The sequence below is a fragment of the Cupressus sempervirens genome, chromosome 3 (genome assembly GCF_028749045.1).
Source record: "Cupressus sempervirens isolate cs-2001-9-10 chromosome 3, ASM2874904v1, whole genome shotgun sequence".
NCBI classification, from domain to species: Eukaryota; Viridiplantae; Streptophyta; class Pinopsida; order Cupressales; family Cupressaceae; genus Cupressus; species Cupressus sempervirens.
In genome coordinates, this window is record NC_143120.1 from 456734541 (window position 1) to 456761825 (window position 27285).

General features: G+C 35.3%; 1 protein-coding gene across 4 annotated transcripts in view; it reads right to left on the reverse strand.

The window, feature by feature from the left end:
* Positions 1-1323: 1323 nt before the first annotated feature.
* LOC149567062 (uncharacterized) overlaps positions 1324-27285 on the reverse strand; it is a 185951-nt gene continuing 159989 nt past the window's right edge. For 3 of the 4 annotated variants that reach the window (XM_089820283.1, XM_089820281.1, XM_089820285.1), the window contains 2 exons: positions 17544-17622; positions 1324-1690 (listed from right to left, as the gene is read on the reverse strand). In XM_089820283.1, coding sequence (XP_089676409.1) covers positions 1529-1690; positions 17544-17622 — 241 coding nt within the window. In that variant the 3' untranslated portion in view covers positions 1324-1528. Of the gene's footprint in view, positions 1691-6329; positions 6422-17543; positions 17623-27285 lie in introns of all 4 variants that reach the window. The other variant, XM_089820282.1, reaches the window with a different exon arrangement.

The window sequence follows — 27285 nt, forward strand, 5'->3', positions numbered from 1 at the left end:
ACCTACCTCTTCCTCTTCCTTGAAGCAAATTTGACTTTATTATTAATATGTCATTAGGTTTGAGAATGAGCTAGTTGATATTTCCTTGTGAAGGGGAGAATATCAAAATGTGAATGTATGTTAAGGGACACAAGCTAAATAATTTCCTTGATCCCATTTTCTTAACTATGGAGACTTTAGAGTAGGGTGGCCTTAAACCAATTTATCCCACTATTTTCTTACATAATTTTTTAAAAAAATTATCCAAATTACAATCATAAGTATAGTTCATGATGTTTTTTTTGTTAGTATATATATGTTTGGGTGCACAATAGTGTAATCTAGTTGGTGGTAATATAATATATAACTTCAATTAATCTAATTTTTAATGGCATTGGCTCCTTGTTTGTATGTGATCCTACTTATTTGATCAACATATAACTTTCATTACTTTCTATTTGAGGGTTTTCAGATGATTTTAAGAAATGGTTTTAACTTTATAATAGAAAGAATTTATACTCTACATTAGATTGTTGGTTTAAATAATTTATATTTTCAACGAATACATGTACTTTATGTTGGATCTAGTGAACCCAATAGTTATCAAAATCCAAGCTTAATTGCTCTTTTCAGACCCCCATAAGCTAAGTGCCCAAGCCAAATTTATTATGAACAAAAGAATCAAAGAACATATATTTGAATAAATACTTTATATATCATCATTAATATAATATAGTTTTACCATAAGATAAAAGAAAAAAAATTGTTATATCTACCAATTGCCAAGAAATCTAGTAATATTTGTTTGCTTCTTTGTATTACTTTTAACTTACAATTTTTACTAAATCTACATTTAGTGCATTATTTACATACAAGAAAACATATTTTTCAAAATACTTATTTAAGATAACAAGATTTAAAATAACTCCCATGGAGCTTATTAATGAAGTTAAGCAATCTAATGCTTTGTAGAGAATTACTATTCTTAATTTGCTTTTGTTGTTGTTTTGATAGTAGGAATTGTGTGATGCACCTATTTGTTTTCCAATTTTTTTTGCTATTAATATTTCAATAAACGGTTTAATTTATTTGTTTAAAAATTCTACTAAACAAATACTTGAATATGTCATTTTATCATTGAAATATAGTGAAACTTATATTCATGACTATATTCAAATGAACATAAACCTTGCTATGTAATTTATTGACTATTTTAATGTGATATTACTAATAGATAAAAATAACTAAATATACATTTACTTTTTTAATTTATTAATTTGGTCTTATCTTACATAATAACAATTGAAAAAAAAATAATGAAACAATAGACACTCAAAACGTATATAGATGGAAGTACCCTTAGTATAATTAAATGGCTTCACAAATTGTAGAATCCGCAAAGCTAAAGTTTTAATATATGTATTGAATTACAAATAGCATAATTAGCTGAAGACAATAATGAACGTACTTGCAAAATGTATTTGCTTCAATTCTATAACAAACACTCGTGGAAATAAGCAGCTAGAACACAGGCCCTTCGAAAAACAAGCTAATTAGATTTCTCTAATTTATGGGAATATGCACCCCTGAATGCATTGCTTGCCTTCTCACCAACTTTGAAGCTTGAAAGAAATAACAGAAGTCCAACAAGAATCATTCCTAGAAGGCCTTGAGGTTCTGGTAGTTCATTCAAAAATGGGTATGGATATTCCTGGAGCAAACATAATAAACTCAATTCATCTGAAAATAATATATAGCATGAATTACATATGCACATCAAAATGAAGAATCATCTACCTTTTTAGCTTCAAGGTAACCCTTCAAATCTAGAATCCTAAACCATTGATTTACAATAAGTGAAAACATAATAAAAAAAATTAAACATTTTGCATCTAATTGAAGAGAGAATCTTTAAAAACATTATCATATTAATTATTTTAATTTTAAATTGGCCACAATGGTCAGTTGGAGCACCTCAACACCATGCAGATCAAGGTAGTAAGATAGATTAAATTTGAAAAAAAAATTATGCACAAGTTGTGAACAAAGAGCAGTAATAGCATCGAGTAATCAGATTAAGTTGTAAGATTTTATCCTAGCGCTGAGATTTATCCTCCTCTTTGAGCCCCTCGTTTTAGTTTTAGGTTCACTGTAATGGAATTTGAAATCAAATTGTTGGTATATGTTGTTATAACGAAAGAGAATCCTATGGTCTGTTGTGTTAACATATGCTAATAACTAATTTGTCATTAAAGCTTATACAAGATAAGATATAAGAAAGCAAGAATGTGGGATGTATAGCTCGAGCAAGGGATATCAATGGACCACTATAAAGTGTTTACATTCTAAATAAAATAAAATGGACTCCTCTTATAAAACCTAGTTTGGATTCTAAATAAAATAAAATGGACTCCTCTTATAAAACCTAGTTTGGAAGTTTGAGGTGGTCTCGCTGTTCAGAAAGCAATGGAATAAAAATCAATTTTTAATTTAATGGGTCTCTAACAAAAGGTAAATCTTCCAAACAGGCTGGGTGGACCCTCAATAATGGGTTACACTTTTTTTTGTCTAAACTGACATTGAACTTTGAATTTTCAAGAAAACTTTCACATTTAGATGCAAATTGTCATTTAACGGTAAGCAATTTAAAAATGAAGTAAATTAGAGTCTTGTAGGATTTTCTATGTAGATTCTAAATATATATTTTATTTTTATTTTTGAATTAATGTTTCTACTATGAAAATTGCTATGTTATCAAAAACTTGATTTTTAAAAAGTGACATTGCTTTTGACACAACTTTTTTTCTACAATAGATATCAATCTGATTCTTTCGAATTTAGTTTGTTAACATCCATAACAAAATCGTAGAGGTGATTTTATGTCTTTATCCTTAGTATTTCATATTTTAATAGAGTTTAAAGTTGACCTAGCACTAATTTGGACATATGTGGCTTTTGACACATGTAACTTATTATAGATTTATCCAATTTCAAAATTTCTTTTTTTGACTAAAAGAGGACTCGAATACGGAGACCGTAGTTATTTTTCAAAAAATTTATTCTCTTAGTTACTATTTTTCCACGAGTGTTCAATATATAGATTTATTTTTTACCTCTATTCAAGAAAACTTTCACATTCAGATGCAAATTGTCATTTAACGGTAAGGAATTTGAAGATGAAGTAAATTAGAGTCCTGTAGGATTTTCTATGTAGATTCTAAAAATATTTTTTATTTTTATTTTTGAATTAATTTTTCTCCCACGGAAATTGCTATGTTATCAAAAACCTTATTTTTAAAAAGTGACATTGTTTTTGACACAACTTTTTTCTACAATAGATATCAATGTGATTCTTTCGAATTTAGTTTGTTAACATCCATACCAAAACCGTAGAGGTGATTTTATGTCTTTATCCTTAGTATTTCATATTTTATCAAAGTTTAAAGTTGACCTAACACTAATTTGGACATGCGTGGCTTTTGACACATGTAACTTATTATAGATTTATCCAATTTCAAAATTTCTTTTTTTGACTAAAAGAGGACTCAAATACAAAGACCATAGATATTTTTCAAAAAAATTATTCTCTTAGTTACTATTTTTCCATGAGTGTTCAATATATAGGTTTTTTTTTTTTTACCTCTATTTAATTAACGTAACAAAATGTATACTTAAACCATTCAAAATGTATCAAATCCATAGTCATTAGAATGCTAGTTCCAAGTACATGCGTCATGAAAAATGACATATTTTAAGTGCTCCATCTGAACCTAGAAACAGAGCCTAGAAGCCATGAAACCAATAGGAAATATTATAAACTTATAAAAATGCATCTACTTTACTGGTTTCGATAGAAACTAACTCTCTATCGAAAGTTTTTTAATAGTTTTGATAGAAACTATTTTTAGTTAGTTTTTATCGAAACTCGAATTTTTCATGTTTGATTAGTTTTGATAGAAACTATTTTTTAGTTTCTATATAAACTATTGAGTTTTTGATCAAGGAAAGCAGATTTTGAAGGGAGCCTGAAACCCTTTACAAAACATAAAATTTTCAATGAAGCCCAAACCAAATGAGACTAATGCCCAAAGGTGAAACAGGTCACCCAACAAGACACAGTGACTAGGGTGGCATCGCAAATAACACAGTACTCATTAGCCACACAAACAGGTTTTGAATGGGCACCTGAAACCCTATGGTAAAAAAGAGGAATAGACAATAAGTCCCTTACCATGTTAGACAACAAAGAACAACAGGCCAAAAGAGCCAAGAAAACCAAAGAAAGGGGCAATCGCAACTCAAGCTTTCCCTTTCGGTCCCAACTTTTGAGAACATAATGCCATATCAAAAGAAGTGGAGGGCTTGACCTTTTTACCTTTTACTGTGGTCCATCCATCCTCCACCAATCCAGCTGCCTTCTACCATGCAAAGTCAGCAACACTACAACCATCCCCTAAAACCCTCGCAGCCAAGGAACGAACCGCAACAAAAGAAGGATCAACAACATTCAGATATGGGACAACAATATCCAGAGACGAAGCCGCGAGAGGGGCAACAAACGAATCGCCCAATACAGAATCCGGAAGAGGGTGATCAGAAGAGGTCACCACCGTAGGGACAGTCGTGCCATCCAAAATAGCAATCGAGTCCACCACCAAAGTGTCCTGAGAAGAGTCACCATTCCCAACAGAGGAAGCTTTTTGAATCGTGTAGTGATCATCTGATAGCCCCTTCCACCAAGAAGAAGACTTCTTCGGTCTAGATTTTTCAAAGGAGCAGCAGGCAACAAGGTGGCTAGTCTTGTGACATATCCTGCATCAAAAGGGGATGCCCTCATAATCAAGAAGTTGGATCCAAGGGCCATGCAAAGAACTCAACTTAATCATTTCAGGGAGTCCCTTAGAGATGATCTCAACCAAGATACAGGCATACGTGGTTCTAAACACATTGTTAGATGCAGTATCTACCATCAAGAAGTCCCTGAGGGCATCCCCAACCACCTCCAAGACAGAATCCACCCAAAGGTGAAGCGGGGGGATTCGACAACCTGACTCACAGAGGAATCTTATTAAAAGATTTTGTCGACAGGTCAAACTCCTTATACCAAGGTTTAGCCATCAAGGGAAACCTCTCCCCCCATGAGAAACCACGACGCAGGATGGCATTTTTGTCTTCAATAGTCTGAAATTTCACAATGAAAAAACTCCTTATCACAAGGTCTATCTGAGTTGTACCTGAAATGAAGGGCTTCCAAACACAGGTTATCTAGGCATGTAGCTTTGGCAGAGGGCCAAAAACCCTTAAAACGAAAGATAGCAGCATTGGAGGAGAGATCATCCACATAAACAAAGACCTCATCAACAATATTGGGCTCTTAATAGTTTCTATCGAAACTAAAAAATAGTAACCCAAAAAAGTGTAACCCACTATTATGGGTTCACCCACCTCCATTTGATATGTCTTTACATTCTCAAAAGACTAGACCAAAATGTAAATCTTGATGGTCTGTAGCTTCTTGGGTTGTTTGCCCTCTTGTTGGAAACTTTGGTATGTCCCTCTTTTTTGTTAGGTGGTTTTCCACAGCTGTTTTAAGATCCTCATTGATATATATTTGTTGTCCTTTGTAAAAGGTTTCAGGTCCTTTCAAGACCTGTTTTTACTTAATCAAACAAAAGGCATCCCAATCCATCAATACCAAATCAAACATAGCAATATGAGGAGATAATTAAAAATCTCAAATTTCTAAAATCTTATTGTTCAAGTTTGATATGAATAAAAAACCAAAGGATATTAACCACCTAAAGAATCTATATAGCTATATATGTCCACTCACATAAGAGTTCTCTAAAAACACATCATGAATGATGAATGATGATGAAGGGCACTCCCCAAGTTACTAACTCAAACACACACAACACAACAAAGAAATGAATAGAAAATTGCAAGATCTAAACAACTACAAGAACATAGACACTTGCTTCCTATTATATTCAATGAAATTACATTCTAATATTCAAGAAAAAAGCATGCTACAAACACATGACGTTTTTAGTACAATAATCTACAAAATAAATCTACCATTTGCACCATCAAAATTGCCCCTGAAAACCTCTATTTGTCTTCTTTGTATTAGGATGTTAAACTGCCCTAGAAAGTTCTAAAAATTGTAACCCCCTATTTTGAGGCCATTCATTGTAGTATCTCCAATGGATATTTTCCCCCAAACTTTATCAAAACATATCACAAAAAAATTAAACAACAAATTTGCATGCAATTGATTTCATATTATCCATTACAACAAAGATTGGATATCATAAATATAAACTTAAAGCACTATGAGAAAAACCTACGTGATGTCTCCAAATGACAATGGTTTTCGTCCATAGTCTCCAAGCTCGAGGGTTTCTGTCCCCAATCTTGCTGAATGCCGAGCTTCCAAATTCTCCAAGAGAAGAAAATCAAAACATATAACCAAGCATGAAGAGAATGAGCCTATAAAAGTTTCTTTTATAAAAAATCCCTATGACTCTTCATTTGCCCCCAACCTGACTCTTCACCTTTCTTTCTAAAGCTTTAATTAATCCTTTTAACAATAAAGTGGCATATTAATATGTAAATAATCTTGATAGTCACTTTATTGATAAACTATTTAATCTCTTAGCATTAAAATAAAAAAAAACCAATCAAGCTCGAAAAATTATGTGATAATTCAGTGGAAAGGTCTTAGCGAGATGTTCCAAATCCAATAGTGAAATGTCAAAAAAATTGAATTCTGTTGCTGACTATAAATAGTAAATATCTAGAAACCTTGTTGAATCCACCCCAATTGGCCTAAAATTGGAATTGCTTAGGCTAAAACTCACATTGATCCATACAAAGTCCTAGTTAGCCCACAAGACCAAGGCAAATAGGGCTAATGGCACATCATGAACTAATGGGCTAGAAAAGGGGGACATTACAATCCTCCCTTCCCAGAGATTGCTTGCATGTTGAAACTAAATGCCTAGATACCATATTAACTTCAAGAATGCTACTTTACCAATCTATTGCTCTACCCTTATATAAATAATATGCCTAGAATTAAGAAGCCACTCATTAAACCCCTACTTAAATAGCGTACCAAGCAAGTACCAGGATCCTAGACTAACATATTGTCACGCTTTTCAGATATGAAGTGATATTAGTATCCCAAGAAGCCATCATCACTAAACAACTCCCCAACTACAAGTGATCTCCCATGGAAGTGCATAATACCTACTATAGGTATACAAAATAAAACATATCAGCCCAACCTGAGTTGTTGATGTAATGTACAACTCTCGTAGGTCTGAAAACTTTAAGAGCACTGAGATCAAAGCTATGATATATATTCTACCAAGTAGCTAGAGAGACACCACCTCACAAGACATCTCATCAATCATGATAAAGTACAACTTTTGTACTTAACTACTATAAACTTGTATTAACAATTTGCCTCAAAATGTCAGTGTAGGAAAATCAAGCATTCCAACAAACTTAATTCACTATAAGAGCACAAATTGATGTTATGAAGTGACCATAATGACTCAAATTATCCCAAATCGACATGAAGAACAATTAAGTTGTGCCCGAGAAATGTCCCACAACTGATTGCACTAAAGTATACAAGTACTTTGAAGTCAACACCCACACTAGGAAGGAACTAGCACAATAATAAACAACTTGAAATGTCACTAAATACATAGAAATCACATGTAAGGAAGCAACTAAAAAATCACCCATTCTCAACCCGGAAACAAATCATCTGTTGAACCAAAGAATCCATCTTGCTCACCTGTAGATCCAAATCTAAACTCATGTCTAGACTAAGTAAGTGGGCAATAGTACTAACTAATCCACTATTCCAATCATGTGAATGTCCCTCATTACTAGGAACTGTACTTGAATCCTAAATCATGCAATCAATTTCATTCTCATCAATGGAATTGGAAAAAACTCCCCCATCCAACTCAAAGAGTGGTTTATCAAATGTCCATTTAGTACCCACCTCAAACAATTAATTGTCAACCGAGTGTTATCTAGCTCATATTGAAGATATTGCTGATTTAAAATATTTTTACTTAATCTTTTGGGACAGCTATTTAGGGCATAAGTCGGTAGTATACTATCAAGCTCCTTAATCATTTCCTAAAAAACTCACTTCTTCTTTTGTCCTCTTGTTTCCTATGTCAATTAGTGGCAACAATTTGATATTTTGCTTCTTGAAGAGCAATTTGTGTATTGTCTAATATTTCTCATGTATTGCTAAGCTCCTTGATGATCTTATTAACCTCAACCTCCTTTTCTTTCAGTTTATTAACATGTACTTCAATAACCTTTAAAATAAGATCCCTCTCCGAAAACACAGATAATTAATCTCATTTCATAATAGATTCAAGGGATGCATTGATCACTTGCAAGTCAACAAAAAAATAATCACCTTCCATTCTGCTTTGTCCCTTTTCCTTTTTGTTAAAGATGTTAAAGATATGATCCATTAATCTGTTCTGTAACTTGTAATAGCACTTATGGATATTTTATGTGTTTTCCAAGTTACTATGCAAATGAATATCTATGTGATATAAAGAGGCATGTCTCTTTAATATATTAACTTACATTAGTTATAGTTAAAACATAAGTAATATACCCTCAATATATTATAATTGTTATATATAACAAGATATATATATAACAAGATATATATATATATATATATATATATATATATATATATATATATATATATATATATATATATATATATATATATATATAATCTAACAAAATTATAACATTAACACTCTCTCTTAATGAAAAAGGATAAAACACATAGATATTATACCATAGGTAATATTTCAAGAATAATACATTTAGGAAATCTTTGATCAAAAGATTTCCAGTATAGGATATCATATAAGTATTGGCCTATCAGAATATCAACACATGATATTCACCAATTATTATTTGATATCATATTAGGTAACATGAGCATTGGCCTATTAGAACATCAAACAAATGATATTCACCAAGTACTCTGAGTAATGGCCTATCAAAACATCTACTCAATGTGGTAATGGCCTATCAGAATATCAAGACAAGATATTCACCAAGTACCTAAAATATGTCTACACAAACAACTTGTAGATAGTCAAATTAATGACATCTAACACCTAGTTGTTGATTTATAAGATAAAGCCTTCCATGATTTATTTCAACATTTACACAAAATGTATATCATGATACTAGTTATTGCAAGGTCGTCACCTTTCAATAACTTCTCCAAATACAGGGGACATCATTTGAAAGTCATCACTTCCTCATGATGTACACAGGGGGCAAGCCCATACACACATGACAAGAAAAGTTCACATGAAGTTACCACGGATACTGTTATGTGGTGTTATAACATCCACCATGAAACATATTGGAGAATAAGGTTTTCACATCAAACTTATCTCTCATAGATAATAATATATTACAAGGAATTGCACTTGGAACTTCTTCATGAAGAAATATTAACCTTATGACCTTTGATATCAACTTTTCAGTCTCCCTTTGAATATGTTATCATTCTTTTAATCGCCTAGCAACAAGTCATGTCATGCTTCCCTAGTTCAAGAGGTATCTTGATAGCATAAGGTCTTCTGACTAAATCATATATTCTATCTGCTCCCTCTTTTTGTCCAAGGTTGCCTCTAATGGACTGTCAAACCCCCTCTCATAATCTCAATCATCAAGGATATTTGCTTCAACAGCCTTACATTACCCAACATAATTATCAAATGATTAATGAATCCTAAAGCACAACTTCTTTGGAGCTACTATCATAAGATTGAGTTTGTACAATATTTGGTAGCATGCCTAATGTTCCAATCTTCTTTCCTGCAAGGACATCCTCAGAGACAAATGAAAAGATTAAGGCAAATGACTCTTTATAGCACATATAGGAGTACAAATAAAAGAAAGACTAGAATGAGTAAATAAGTGTAATATTGAAAGATGAGAAATACTTATCTGCACATGAAGATCAATAGACATAAAATCATAAAATGCCTTCTTAATTTATTTTAGAACAAAACATCTCCCCTCTAAAGTTGGTCCAGGTGGGAATGGAACATTTGTTATTATCCCTACCACAATGTAAAATTCCCACTCTTTTATCCTTTGAACAATTTTGCATCGCATCATATATGGAAGACTTCATTTCTTACACTGTTTGTAGTAGACGACTAGAGAAAACCTCTTGTGTCTGAACATTGGCTACATGCAAATAGTCCTCAATATCTCATGCTAGTTCTAGCATGAAAATACTCAAGAATTGTGATCTTCATTCATCATGGTAGGTCCCAACAAAGGAATCTAAGAATTGATCTTCTTTATACACATTGAAGATTGATGATGACCCAATGTAGATGTATCATAGTCTTTGTATATCCCAAGATGGTAATGCTAAAATTATAGGGTCTCACAAATATTACTTATATGATTAGACTGATCCTACAATTAATGGTGAATAAAATGCATGTTATCTCTATGAGTGGGTGGAAGTGAAAAGTGTAGTTTCCATAGAGTTTGACTAAAGAAAAACTTTTTGATCTGATAATGTTTCACAAATCTTCGCTAAAAATTTTTATTATTATTTTTCAACCAACTCTCTCAGAACTTGCAAGACTTAATCTTGGTAAAGTCTTCCAAAAAAAAAATGCTTCTTGTACTAAACTTAAGTTTTCCTTATCTTAATATGATGTTTCATCGCCACAACTCTTTGATGTATAAAAACACTTTTCTAGGCCTAAGAACTCCACGCTAGTTCCCAATATTTCGGCAATATAGTTGAACTACTAATCTATTCCCTGATATATTCCAGGGTTGTGCTCAGGGACCGAGACATTAAATAAATTGATTTCTCTGGGGTCTATAACAATACACAAGCAGCAGATAATAACTCCCCATGTCATTGGAATGTCACTTGATAAAGGCATGTAGAGTTCGCAGCCTGCAAGACTATAGTCCTAGCTTTGAGAAGTCTTCTATGACATGTATTTTTCATACACAAATCTATCCGTTGAGCCTTTTCGCTCATCTTGTATTACTATTTCTAACACAAGTCAGTATATCCACAAATAAAGAACAATAGATATTGTTAGCTTGCCTCCATCTATCAAGTCTTATTCACATCAGTAGTGATACCATGTTATCTATAATTTCCATTAGCGATCCATCAACCACAATAGTTAATATCGAGCAATGAGTCAACAAATGGTACGAGTATCAATGTGAGAGTTGTAGGACTTTTATTTATTTTTATATTTGTTGTCAAACTTGATGTCTTCAACAGAGCCCAAAGGATTGGAGGGAGAAGAGAGTTTTAATCGATGATTGGGGCTTCTTGGTCACCCCTAATTGACATGTAAATTATTGAAAAATTAGTTTGCTGGTGACTGGCCCTTAAGGTTGCTGTCGGGTTGAGGGTAACCCTCTCTTACTTGTATATCACCCATTTCTCTTTTCCTCACGCTTGCTTTCTTTCATTTGAGTGTTTGTCACACAATGAGTATATACTATCTTAGGGGATATACGTGTACGAATCACCATCCTTTAGTTGCCACATCACCACTTTATGTCATGCTTATCTAACAGTGAACCGCGCATAAAAATTAACAAAATTTGAATCATGTCTCGATAAGCATAGAGTGCCATAATTATTGGATGGCTCACTATTGATAACCCAAGTCAAATTCATCCATGAAGTCACTCCCGGGATTGGGAAAAGTCTCTCCCGAGCCAGTTAGCATCAGCTCTAGCAGAGAGAAAAGGTGCCAAAATCTAAGAATGATAACCCCGGGCACCCAACGTTGGACATCAGATAGACTATCTATGCTGAGGGCTTTGCCTTGAGATTTGAATTCAAAGCACCATGTGTATCAGACACCCTCCCCTACACAACTGACAAGATCAGTCTTCTATTTGGCAGTTTGACCTCTTTCCATGCAGGACCAGGCTCAAGCTCAGGGATCAAGAGCAGTGCTTGCCCCGATAAATAGAGATCTGACTCTGAATTGGTCTGATTTCACACACAACACAAAGGTTTCCTTAACTCGGTTACTCCACATGAATACTATTAACTTTATCAATGTTGATCTTCCTGTGAGAACAAATAACTCTTTGAGGATTGAACTCTGCTCTGATACCATGTTAAAGATGTTAAAGATATGATCTATTAATCTGTTTTGTAACTTGTAATAGCACTTGTGGATATTTTATATATTTTCCAAGTTACTATGCAAATGAATATATATGTGATATAAAGAAGAATGTCTCTTGAAGAGACATGTCTCTTTAATATATTAACTTACATTAGTTATAGTTATAACATAAGTAATATACCCTCAATATATTATAATTGTTATATAACAAGATATATATATATATAATATTTATCATATATTTTTTATATATCTCATATATATATAATATATTTTATCTGACAGAATTATAACATTAACACTTTTGAACCTTCACATAGAGATCCTCGATGATTTTGTGAGTGACATTATACTTTGCTAAAGCTGCAACAATCATATCATCAATTACTTTCAGCTGATTCTTCAAAGCATGCTTCTCATCATTGTCATTTTGAAATGCATTTTCAGCTTGGTTATCTAGAACACCATGCTCTTGAAATATCATCTTTGATTAGTCCTATAAACCATTGTCATGCATAAGTGAGTTGCTTATAAAGATCACATAATTCATTACACCTCACAAGATGTCATCAATGTCATCGTAAGCCTCAAACACTCTGTTTGATTGATTTGCATGCAAAGACAAGGTTGCTACTATGTCATCATTCTCAAACAATTTCTCATGATGCGAAGTCTCATAAACTTATTCGGAAACATCCTCAGATCTCAACATGCTCTCACATTGAGTAAGACTACCCTGAACAAAATGTGTGCCAATTACAACTTCCAAGTCACCAATGAATGTATAGATTTGTATATCCCATACATTTAATATAATTTGAATTCAACTTATCACCAATATTTATGTTATTTTGTTGGGACAAAGCTATGAGATCCTATCTTCTTCATTATTGGTTTAAATTTCTTTGGCTACCTTGTCTTCATTACAATCCCCACAAACATCACTAAGCGTCCAAGTGTCTTGACATGTAAAACATATATGCTCCCGTCTCATTTGGTTCTTACTTTTCTTGGATAATTCTGGAACTTGTGAACCCATTGAGGTTAATTCATTTTCAGGCATGTGCTCCTTGAAGTTTTCAATTTTATGCTCAATCAATCTTTTGGAGAATTCATAAGCAACATGTTCCTTCCTCCAGATGGCTAAAAATCTGATTGCAACAGCTTGCAGATATCATCATTTTTCATCTAGTATTAAGGACATAATGATGCATGCAAACCCTCATGTTGTCTGGACAACGCTTCCTGACTGATTTCAGTCAAGAAGCATTGAAACATTTGAAGAATCAAATCATTCCATTCAAGGTCAATCATAATGGCAAATGATCCGACTCTTGACACAATTCCTGCAATTATCGCTTGAAATCGTGCAAATCGATCAAGCGTTTATACTGAGGTGTGGATGCCAATCATGTAAGCATAGACAAGCATCCTCCCGTCGATGTAAAAAAAAACTTAGGAAGCTTTGGACATCATAATCTCTTAAATTTCCATCAGGATGCAGTTAGCAAGAATTTCTCAATATTCAATAATCCATCGAACCACATATTTGACACCCATCAGTCATCACAGGATCTTCTAGAATCCAATTTTCCTATTTCGGTTCAGATCACTTCCTTAGATCAGCTGTCATACCATGTGAATGTTTTGAACCAGAATATTATAAATACAAATAATCAGAACCTTTAATATCAAAGAACAAAACAACCAGACTCAAATTTACCCTAGAAAACCTCATACTCGAGGGAAAAACCTAGCTACACCAAAATATCTCTTTTATTATATAATTAATGGAACTCAATACAAAGCTCACAAGCTTTATCAGAAGAATTGCATCTTCATTAAACCTTACAGATACTCAAGAAGAAAAAAAATGATATCCACATTGAAATGATCAATACACAGATCATACACCGGATAAATCTGATTCAAACATTGTGCTTGTTATCATACATCATAACAACCTTGCACACTCACATAATTTGCTATCCTTCCACATATGTTGAAGTCACACACGGTTCTGAAAAAAATAAAATAACTAAATACCTTATCTAGGCACAATAACATCTCTCTTATAAATAATAATATCACCCCTGCTTAGCTGATATATATATATATATATAAAAGCCAAAGAGCACCACTCGAAACATGTCAAAAAGGCTCAATGGTAGGAACAAGATTGATGGGTCGTCTTGACATCCATGCGATCCACAGACGAATGAAGTCTCTAATGATTTAATATGCCCAAACAAAAGAACTTTGTGGTAGTAAAGGGACTAATGAAGATTCTTTATTAACACCACAATCCGAGCTTTCTTGAATCGACGGTAAGACATAAAAAGTGCCAAGTCAGATATGCATGATGCCAAGTCATTAAATAGGAGTCAAATGGTGACATGAGGCTGGATGGAACCAACAACAGTACAAAGTTCAACTCTCCCAACAGAAACAGGCAAAGGAAGACGAAATCATCTTGGCGGCTTCCACCGCAAAACATAAAACCAAGAATAATACAAGTATATTTATGAGAAAAACTTGAAGCAGATCACCGCAGGTATAAAAATGGTCTCTCATGCACCTATATCTTTAACACGTGGAACACACAAACTTAACTTTCCAACATCTTTCCTGACTATAGTTTTGGCGATATATATTTAAAGGCACTCAAAAAATGAATGAACCCAAAAATTAAATCATCCCTTTTCAACATACACTAATGTTTAGCATTATAAGACCAAGTTATTAATCAGGTCCCGCTTCGAAATTGATATAATCCCCAGCTCTAATATATGCCGTAGTTTCAAACATTCGGAGGTAAAAATATATATTTGATCTTTTAAAACATAAAAGTGAAATATTATAATATTTATTTCATCTTAATGAAGAATCGAACCCATTCAATTGAAATTTTTTATAAGTCAAAAATTACTTGCGTCAAACCTCAGGTGGACAAGATGTATACACACACATTCAAACCATAGCTTTTGTCAATTCTGAATATCATAGTTTATTGCTAATCAAATATCTCTCTTATTTGAATCATCTCCAAATAATATTTACAAATAAATATGAATCCGAGGAAACCCGGCTATGATTCCATGACTCATGTCCTGGTTTCTGAGCGATATTGATCCTTTGATTTACATGGTAATCTGCACATGTTTTGTCTTTTGGCAAACAAACAAGAGTCTGACCATCAAATCCTCCTTGCATGTCTGTTTGTCTAATGAAGTCAATGACGTGGAAGTGGATTCCTTTTCCACACGAACTAAGCATGTTCGATGATGAATTTTTGCAGCTTCTGGATTATCAGTGTTCACTGTTTCAATTGCCAACTACTATTGTCAACTTTTACTCCTTGCTTGTACCGTCCCAACTGTGTCTCTTCTTTATATTTGGTTCCCTTAAATGGTTATCTGATTTTCTACTTTAATATCTGAGATTTGTATCTATCTATCATGTCTTTAAACATTTTCTTACATTTGCAATCTGACTCTGATATAACGTTGTTTTCTAAGATCACTGCAAATATACTAACAATTAATTAAATATAAAAAGAAGAGACATGTCTCTACAGTTAGTCATCACTAGTTAACATATTATTTGTATTAGTAATATAAATAACCATATATAAATATATTATTATATAATATATATAACAATATATATATATATATATATATATATATATATATATATATATATTATATACAATAATAAATATTACTATGAATAAGTATATATAGAAAATGATGATTACCAATAACAATAATGAATATCAAATGGAATCAATCTGACTGAAGCTACAACTTTAACATTCTATTCTTTGCTGACTGCTCTTCTTATTTTCTCTATTCTCCACCTATTCTCATACTTTTCTTATTCCACATCGCTCCATAAGGATATAGCGATTGACTCGGATTGTTATATCCATGCTGCCTGATATCATTGAGCCAATATCTTCCCTATTACATATTGACCTTAAATGGATAAGAAGTATCATTATGCTAACTGTATATATATAGCAGACTGGATATATGTAACACTGCAGAAGAGCAAATCCTTCAACGCGTGGACTATTTGGGTGCTAACCCAAGTATATCACAGTTGATTGAATATTCTCCCTCACTATTAATCTGTTCCTTACGCTGGACTCTTCTCTTCTATTTTTCCTTCAATGTATCGCTGACTGAGAATGGTTCTGCGTGATTGTTGATTCCTATCCATTTGTTCCGTTATATATCTTCCTTGCAGGTTGCTTCCTTATATCTCCGTATTTTCTGAAATTCACCTTGGGTGTATGTTCTTATTGTTCTTCCCTGATTGGATTGTAGTTGCTAACGATAAGTTTTTTTTCTCTCTCTATCAGCCAATTACTTAGTAAACATCAATTCCTTCTTTTATATTGTTTGAATCATCTTTCTCTTCCGCTGACTCTAATTTCTTTATAATTGACTCCACATTCCTTTTTCGTGCAGCTCACTGGAAATTTCTTCTTCTGCGCTCCACGTAAGGTATTCTGTTTGCATATGGTATTAATATCCTTTGAATGTTTTTTTTCTGTTGGTGACGCATGCTGTGTTGTTTTTCCACTTAGATTCTTCCTCCTGCAGTGATTGGAATTCAGCTCTAGAATGTCGGACGGGTCCTTGTTAGCTTCCTCAGTATAGTCCCGATAAGATTATAACCCAGCTTTGCTCTTTATTCGCTGCTGGATAATCTGCGTACTCTTGTCTTCCTCCTTCTCTGTCGTAGTCAATATTTTATTTCACTCTTCCCATGATGATCCCCTAAATTCTCATGTTTGATTCTCATAATATATCTTTTAAGGCCCAATGGTAACACCATTGGAAAGGACGTGTCTAATTGCAATCTTATCATCTCATTATTGTATGGACGACAATTATATTAATAAATTTATTACTGTCAACTTGCACATTTGATTTTTTAAATAATAAATTTATTACGATTATAATTATTTATATTTTATTCTAATTACAATTCTAATTATATTTTATTATTTCATTAATCCTCTTTATTAATCTAATAATATCTCAACTATTATTATGTTAATGATATATCATCATTATTTTATTGATTATATATTATTTTATTAACAATACATAACTATATATTAATAATTCTGATGTCACATTATTTATTAATTATTTTTATATTCTATTAATTAATTACTATTAATTATTAAATACTATTTAGGAGGACATTACACCATCATTGCAAATAATGTAGTGTACTTGAATATTAATAGAGATCAGCATTACTATAACCAATGTAACAGTTCAAATTCATATCACTTGACAAAATAGTAAAATACAGTACCTCATTCTTTATTGCACATAGTTGTATCCATATGCAGTACAGAAAACCAACTATCAAAGCCAATTGTAAAGAGAGCTTACTGCAATTTCAAATATTACCGTCAGTATTTTATCACAGATCAAATAAATTAATTACCCAGATATCAATCAACAACTCTGACAAAATAAGTAATTATGTAAACAAGCTCTTAGTACATAGAAAGGCTAAATTAATGCTTAGAAAACACAGACATTCAAATATATTTCACCACATACAAGAATAAAATAAAGATTAACTAAGAGGATGGAATCTCTTGGTGACAAGAGAGAACATAAGAATTAACAAAGCCTGAATTGCAGGGTGTTAGTAAACAGATTTGTCACTTGAAAATGTAATAACCCCAATAGGTTATAACTTCTTCAAACACCAAAAATCTTTATACTTCAGTTGTTTGACATTTTGTTAAACACTTTGCAAGCAAAGGTCCTTTGACTGATATAACTTTTCAGATTGCTGCAGTGATTCTTGTTTGGATTTGCTTCAAAGAGAATGCTTACAAAAGACTCCAAATTGTTTAAACAATGACCTAACATAAATATGCAACTAATTTTGACAATAGTGAATGCATATATGAGTTCTAATCATGAAAATGATCACTTACAGCCAACTGGTATTTTAACAAACAATTGGTATGCAAGCTAACTAGCTGATAAAAAATGATATATTAACGCTCAAAGACAACTATTAATGACCAGCAATTGTATCTCCTTGATTGAGAATGAGTATCCAATACAATATTCACACTAAGTTAGCCAAGACTCTTGGCATTTACAAAGATATCAAAATATGATGATTGCTGGTAAAGTAATATGCACCTATAGCTGCCAATGAAAACTACTGCAATACTAAATATCTAACTTCAATACTCCCCTACAACAGTACGCTAATCACATGCATGATTAAATACAACTAAAGCCATAGATTGCTGATACCATTGTGAGGAATGTAAAAATGAATGATGTATCTATTAATGAATGATAGGTTTGATACGAAATGACAATTACAACAGCACTCTATAGTGAAAGGCAACTATGAAAATACACATCAGACCTGGCATATGAAGTCACCATAGAGAATAGATGTATTGCAATACCACTGAACAGAAAATAACCTCCTCAAGTGCTTGAGTCGTGCCTCTCTAGCTGCCGCCCCTGATTGTAGATGGCTGTAATAATTTTCTTTGCTTTTTCAAATTTGCTTTTTCGGATTTTTTTTTTTTTTGTTGGATTGCTTTTCCGAACCTGCTTTTTCGGCCTACTTTTTCGGTTCTGCTTTTTCGGCCTGCTTTTTTCGGACTTCTTTTTTAGCCTGCTTTTTTCAAACTGCTTTTTCGGCTTGCTTTTTCGAACTGCTTTTTCGGCCTGCTTTTTCGAACTGCTTTTTTGAACTCAAATATTTTTTCTCAAAGTAGCACAAATAGAAGACTGAAGCATCTTCCTCCCAGCTGCAATAATTCAAATGATATTTCACACCCTCAAAATCGCGTACCAATTGAGAGTTTTCGTTCTCAATGGCCACAAATATTTTTTCTCAATGTAGCACAAATACAAGACTGAAGTATCTTCCTCCCAGCTGCAATAATTCAAGTGATATTTCACACCCTCAAAATTGCGTACCAATTGAGAGTTTTCGTTCTCAATGGCCAATTGTGACTATTGCAGAAACCCTAGGCTCCACAATGCACATCAACAAACATCAACATCAACAACAACAAATATGGATGATTAGAATGAAGCTCGGGATGCCTATTTATTCTTTTTCCTCCACTTTCTCCAGAAGCTTCTAGAACATTTATTTTATTTTATCTATTAAGTGACTTTATAAAATATTTTATAATTCAAGTCACTTTATTAAATTAATTAAATATAAAGTTACCTTTTAATATTTATTTATTTGATAACTTTATAAATAATTAACTTAATACCACTTATTTATTTAATTAAAATAATTAATTAGTCATCCTCATAAAATATTCATTATTTTGGACAACCTAATTAATTAAATTAATTAAATCAAATTGCCTCCAAAATGGGGATATGACAATCCGCCCTTCCTAAAATTGCTTGTCCCCAAGCAATGACTGAACAATAAACCAATCAATCCGCCTGGATCCCAAATGTAGTCATGTACCATACTGCTATCAATCAACACAGGCTCCTGCAATATCCTCTGCAATATAACCAAGAGGAATCCATAATCAAACTGACAATTACAGCTCAACCAAACACCAAAATTACATCTGCCATAGTCAGAAACCCACGAGACACAAACTCTTAGAAAATCAAAACCCAAGTAAAGTGGACAAATCAAACTGCCAACATAGTAAATACCATCAACGCATCCCACTGGCCTATACGGAATATACAATCCAACTCTACAACAATGGTGAACGCTCCCAAATGAAACTGTACCAAGTATGGAGAATCCACACATTGAACAACTCTTGCAGTCAACACAACTCTGCAGATCACCGGCCATTGTCTCATAGCTATAACTCCTATGCACTGCTGATGGTGAAAAGTCATCACAAGATAAACAGCAAGAAATGGAACCCAAACCAAATTTTCCTGCTATCAACTCTTCAACACAAGGATCAAATGCTAACTGATGCACATACCCTGCAGTATAATGCTAATAAAAAGAACCAACCTCAGTCAACAGCTCACCATGAACAAGTGATACAACCCACTGTGACTGATCACCAGCTAAGTTAGGAGATGTCATAGCCAAAGGAGTAGAATCAATAACAACAACTGCTGAAGCATCACTCCCAAACTCCTGCTCTAAGTCGTGTATTATCAAGCTGTCAACCGCAAAACCTATCGCCATGTCATACTCATCACAACTCTCATCTCGAGGCGTCAAACCGTCCCATAACTGATGACAAGCACTAGGAACCAAAGTACATCTATGTATCATCATCTCATCAACATGGTCATCAAAGGTAAATTGATGAACATACCTCACAGTGTAATGCCGATAGAATGCGCCAATCTCAGTCAGTGGCTCAGATTGCAATCCAGATGAAACTAACTGTAATCGATCACTAACCAAGTTGGAACTGACTACTACCTCCGAAGACATCGCCAAGGGAGTAGTATTACTAGCAGGAACCATGCCAACTATCGGCTCACCAAGATCACACATGATCTTTGATACAACATCTCTAGTCTCTGTGCCATCAGTACTAGAGGCCACCACCATGTCAAGCATATCACAACAATCTGCTGCAGCACCCAACTCAACTGAACCTGACTCTAGTGGGAACGAACCTGATATGCCAATGTTAGTATCAAGGATGGATGCATCCCCATCTCCACTGTCTCTGATAATTTCGACCATGGACATCCTCGGATCACCAGACACCACAGCTTGTGACTGTACAGAATCTGGTAAAGACTGCACTCGCTCTAACTCCATGGTCACCTTAGCCAAATGAAACTGTGACTCCTCGAAAGCCAACTGTGTACTCTCAAGAATCTCAGAAGTCACCTCGAGCTGCTGAGTAAGCTCACTCACCTCATCTTCCTTGGCCAATAATGCATCGTATGCTGTACTGCCCCACTCCATAAGATAATCTCTATCGGCTACCAGCTGCATATAATTCTGTCTCAGAATCCGAATAGCCTCCCATAAAGAGTGGATCTCTGTCAAGGAAAAATAACTGCCTCCCTGCTCATCACTAGTAGGAGAACCCCATCCATAAACTGCTAACAACTGACGAGTAGCATCGAAATGCTGGCAAGCGATAGCAATGTCTCGCTCACTAACTCTCAACTGACTAGACACATGATGGCACTGGCTAGACTGTCTCCTACAAACCTCCTCTGACACACTGTCTAAGGGAGTATCCTCAAAGTTACTGGTCTCTAGAGTATTACCAACCATATCCTGCGAATCAACTCCAAAGCTCATATCAACATACGGAGTATCAAAAACTGTAGCACTGCTATCCAACTCCTCTGTACCAAAAGAAACTGCCAAGGAAGCTAAGTCTTCAAAACTACCCACTGCATCCTCCTGGATGTCATCAAGGCCAATATGATCCTGGGACTCATCTGTACACACTGCCAAATATGAAAGATCATCAACACATTCCAACAAGAATGGTCGACTAGATATATGAATAAAGCCCAACACTGGTGTATAAAAATTAATACCAACATCGGACAAGCTGCTAGCACAAGAAAAGACAACATCGTGCAATCTACTAATCAAATCCATGATAGCACCCAAACAATCACTGCTACCAAAAAGTGATAAAGATCTCCAATCGACTGAATCCCAAACGCCAATATAACAATCTCGAATCCATATCCGTAAACTAGAATCAGCTGGTAACTCAAGCAAACTCCTCACCTGAGTAATATGACTAATACCAACTAACTCCACATACCTGTCTGACATTTTCCCTATATCTTGAATGTGAATGCAAGATGAACTCACAACATTATCAACGACCACATATGATCCGCCTACTGCAGAAAACTGAGTATCAGGAGTGCAAGATGAAACTAAGCTCAGCTCCATGCCATGCTCATTCCCATGTCTCTCCCAGTCCTGTAATGCCAATGGAGTATTCATCCAAGAAGCTCGAATGTCCTCAAGCTCGCGAGAAAGTCTATCAACTTCCTCCTCCTTTCTCCTCAAGGCATCTGAATAGTCTCCGACAAGGCTAAGAAGATGGTCACGATCTGATAGAAGATGTAAATGTCTCAACTTCATCGTTCCCATTCCTTCCCTAATCACCTGTAAGTCAACACAAGAAGACTTTGCCTGAACTCCCTTATGTCTACCTTGTAACTGAATCATCCGAATGTGATCCTCTATCATATCCCGCATCCTGTCATGATGAGATAATGAAGTCATAATACTATCTTCGCTCATCTTCAGCTGGCTGGACAAATCATGTGAAGTACTACCAGCCTCAACCGCATGTGATGAAGCATCTATTTGTGCCTGGTACTCTCTCTCAACAAAGTCATGAATGCTCAATGTCTGCTCATCTCTACCAAGTATCTCACCATCATGCACAACAACATCCTCATAATCATTGTGGCCACCTGCATTTCAGTTGCTCACAGCAGACCAACATGGAATCAAACCGTTGGGAATCTTGAAAGTGCAACCGGTAACAATTGGTACGCAACCATTTTTATTGAATTTTGTGGTCATTCCATTAAAAAGAAAAGGATATGATGCTATTCTGGGACAGGATTGGTTGGTGCAAGCAAAAGTAAAACATGATTGGAAACGAAATACCCTATCAATGGAGCGCGGAGGCAAAAGATTCACAATTGACCTGCATACACAAATGGTTGGTGAGGAGGCAGCATCGTCAGATTCACAAAGTGACGGCAAAAGTGACGACGAAGCAAAGAGAATGGAACTAGTCGAAGGAGTATTGAGACTTGACGGAGGATCGAATGATGACGACCTGGACTCGGTGAATGGCCTGTTCCACTGGCAGATAGAAGACTACGAACTGTTTCCAAGTTGCAATATGTTAACGGTTGATGAACGTGACAAAACACAGAAAAATGAATGTCCGGAGGAATGCAGGGAAGCGGAAGAAGGAAAAGCTGCCATGGCTGAAGCTGAGGGGAAGAACATACAGTCTGAACACAGAAAAATGAAAGATCCCACTATCCGATACATGGTGAATGGACCGCGCGGAAAGAAAAGGTTACACCGCAGCATAAAATTAGTGGAAGGGCACCGACAGCAAGGAAATAATTTAGTTGCGCGACGATTGCAGGCACATTGGGCGACGAAGGTGGCACAGAACAAACGTAAGCTGTACGACGGTCAAAATGAAATCAAAGTGGAAAAGTTTAAGGGCAGATGGGTTGGACCATATCAGATTCGGAAGGTCGGCGACAATGGAGCAATCAAATTGGCGACCTTGGACGGACAGGAGATGACTCAGTCGATTAACGGATCTAAATTGAAACTATATCACGCAAGAAAGTTCTCGCCATCGTTGAATCCTTCATTGTCGTCATTACAGGACTCTCTGGCGGCGACGTCATCTGGAGGTACCTCTGTTATTTGATGTGTTAGAAATTTTTTTATTTTATTTTTAAAATTTTTTTTTTAAAAATTAAAATTAAATTAAAAAAAATAAAATAAAAAACAACGGGGGCCCCGCGGGCAAGTCTGTCCGCTGGTGTAAAAGACAAAGGCCCCGCGGGCAACAGTTGTCCGCGGGCGACAAAGGAAAGACCCCGCAGACAGACTAAAAACCCCGCGGGCAACCTGTCCACAGGCTTTAAAAACTTAACGCCCTCCGCCAAAGCAAGCCCCGCGGGCAACTGACAGTCCGCGGGAGAAGAAGACAAAGGTCCCGCGGACAGTCTGTCCGCGGGTTAATAAAAGCCCCGCGGGCAGCCTGTCCGCGAGCTCTAAAACTTATAGTCTCTCCGCCAAGGAAGGTCGCGGGCTTAAAACATTTTCGCCAAACGTCTCCGCGAGTAACAAAGGAAAGGACCGCAGGAATAAAACCTCTAATTCCTCCGCAAGAAGGCCACGAGTAAAAGACATTTTCCACCTGGCTCCAATTTTCGCCTCCAACCGGTCGTGCCAGACTTCTACGCGGGGAAGCAGAGCCAAATAAAAGAAGCAGCATGCTTTTTCTGCCATTCGCTGCCAGAAGGAGAGAGAACCGTGCAAAGACTTCAAGCATTTCTTCACTGCTAACAACGAGATTCAAGAAAGGGGCTTCAAATTTCGGTTTTTGACTGTTTCATACAGCTTGCCGCCTGATCATGGCCGAATTTCTGACATGGGTGAGCTCCAAATGGCGACGGTTTGGCAACTGTTGAAGAGTTGCAATCTGTCTCGGGTTGTACAGATGCCCTGTAACATGAATTGAATTTAGTTTGATGGCAAAGAAAAAAAAAAAAATGACAGATTGAATGAGCAGCAAATGATGCCAAAGGGAAGGGGAAGCATCAGTGGTTGTCAGAAAGAGTGCAGAATCAGCATAAAATGACAGAAATGGTGTGTTCCATGCATTTCTGTGTGGGTTGCAAAGTGCTAATTTGGTCTTAGCGGCGAGGGGCGCTGCCCTTGGACCCCCAGTCATTGCGGATATCAGTCGTGGGAGTCTGACCAGTTGAGAAGAGTTGAAGTTGCTGCAGGCATGGACTTTCTGTGTACCAGAGGCAGTGGAAGCAGGTGTTGGCTGTGAGGTTGTCTTGGTGGATGCGTAGAGAGCTCGAGAGGAGCTGATCATCCAGTTGGAGGCAGTGCAGCGACACTTAGCTCAGTGGACCCAGTGTTGGAAGCAGAGAAAGCAGCACAGGTGGCTATCAAGGTCAGCTTCATCAAGGAGGCAGTGTTGTGTTAGCAGAGGCTACAGGCATGGGACGAAGGTGACAGTGATGTGTCAGAAGCAGATTTCTCTTGTTGTAGTCACTCTGTTAATGTATTTTGTTTGTTAATTTGTCTCAGATATTTTGTCAGTCGTCAGGAGACGACTTTTCTTTTTGGGGGGGATGGTGTTAGCCCACTGGATGGGTCCGGCGGTGTTTCTGTAGCTGACGAATTGACTATCGTCAGTGTTTTGTATTTTGTAGCCGACGGGTAAATAGTTTGTAGCAGATGTAATGTTGTGGCCGATGGACTCCTTCGGGAAAGTTTGGCGGTAGTATTTATATCCCGTCTAGGATCATTGTAAAGCATCAATCATCTACTATTGTGAATATTATGAAGCCTAATGCATGTTCTGGGATATGCGAATATTATTCTGCTATTATTGTCTGTATGCGTTCATTTATGTTACCTGTACGGTAAACAACTGACGACATGAACCCGTCGGCTACACAATCTTTACCAACAACAACAACCTGTTGGCTACAAAATATTTACAGACAACATTAATCACACAAATTAAGGATTTGTTTCGAGTTACTTAGAGTATGCTCCCACGGTCCAACCCAACAACTCCAAATTTATATGAATCCTCACATCTTTTGCAAGGACAAGCTACGGGTTTTTCTCCTTTTGAGAGATGGAATACCTTATTTTCCAATTTAGCTGTACGAGAAATAGGGAGTACTTTATTATCCTATTAAACATGTGATACAAGGGAGATCATACACCTGATGTCACCTTCCTAATCAATTGAGTTGGTGGACCTTTAGCATATCGTGTTGGTTCTTATAGGCTATTAAGTTAGGGTTAGGATACTTTGGAGGCAATCTATCCAACAATTTTACGGTATTTGATGGTTAGATGAGCTCCTACAAGAATATGAGTAAAATGCTTTTCAAGAGTGATTTTGGGTTAGTATTCAAATACTCAATATTTTCAGTAAGTCACTTAGAGCATTGATTGGGCCAATTGACAAGGTTACTATTTTTAGTTTCTTTAATGGATTCAGTTTTGATGAATATCTTCGCATTTTCTATAATCCAGGGGTTTTAAATTAAATAAAAATTAGTTATTAATTAATAAGTTTATCATTATTTTAATTTATTTATAAAGGAATATAAGGGGTCAGTTATAAAGTGACTAATTTTATTGATGAATATCTTCACATTTTATATAATCCACGGGTTTTAAATATATGGACCCTTCATATATAATGGAGGCATTGGAGAATTAAAAGAGATGACTTTTACTATATAAAGTGGGCCTAGAGAAAAGGTTTGAACCTCTTGGAGAAATATATAAAAGACATCTTGGGAGTTTATTTCATGGATGCTGAGTTTTGATGTTGGATATTGTCATTTTTCTGGAGGAAATTGCTCTTCTTGGTTTATAAGGACGAAATCCCTTGTAAACATCATTCTCCCCATTATTGAGAGACATAATCTGGAGAAATGTTTAGAGTTTTCATACACAAAACATAACACAACTTATTTGTAACTCAAATTTCTGATATTGAGAGGGTTTGCATAGCAAATTTGGTCAAGCACCGATGTTTGGAAGTTATTGCTGCTGCACAAATTAACTGACTCGGTTGTACATCTTCTAGAGCTGGACAATGCCATTTTTCGCTGGTTGTGCCATCTAGGCTGGCCATAGCTTGTCTTAGCTTGGCATGGGACTCCCAGCAGCTGGTTGTTTGTGTTTTTGATGCAATACACTGCAGTATGCAAGCATTTTTTACATTGCTTTTTCATGCTATCACAATTGAGGGATTTTTGGACGTCTAGAATTTGTGGGAGATATTTGTTGGTTCTTGCTATTGCATATATTTATTTCACCTGTCAGCAAATGGGCATGTTGGAGTTAGATATGAAATATCATTATATGAACTAAACCATTCTTAAATTTGAGGAATTTTGTAAAGTCAGATCAGAAATAAAATCTAAAATTTTCAGCCTCTTATATACTTCTGAGCTTTGTTAGTTTTCTGAGTCATTTATTTGTTGCCAAGTACTTTATTATTTCACTTTATTTGGCATCTCAAAACCAATGCAAAAACAAGTGCAAAACAGGGCTGCATATCACAGCAGTATCAGAGTAGTGTATCCTGCCATCATAGAGGGTACAAAATAAAAAGGCAGGATATGTCAATGTTCAAACAACCACCTTTTATGCACCATTATAATATGAGCAAAAAAAAGGTCAAACACAAAGTTGGTTGGGAAAGAATTGAGAGCAATAAAGGAATAGAGAGCAATGGGAGAAGAAGCCACAGAAAATATGGGTGACACGAATGCTAGTGATCCAGGAGAAGAGAGGTTCCTGA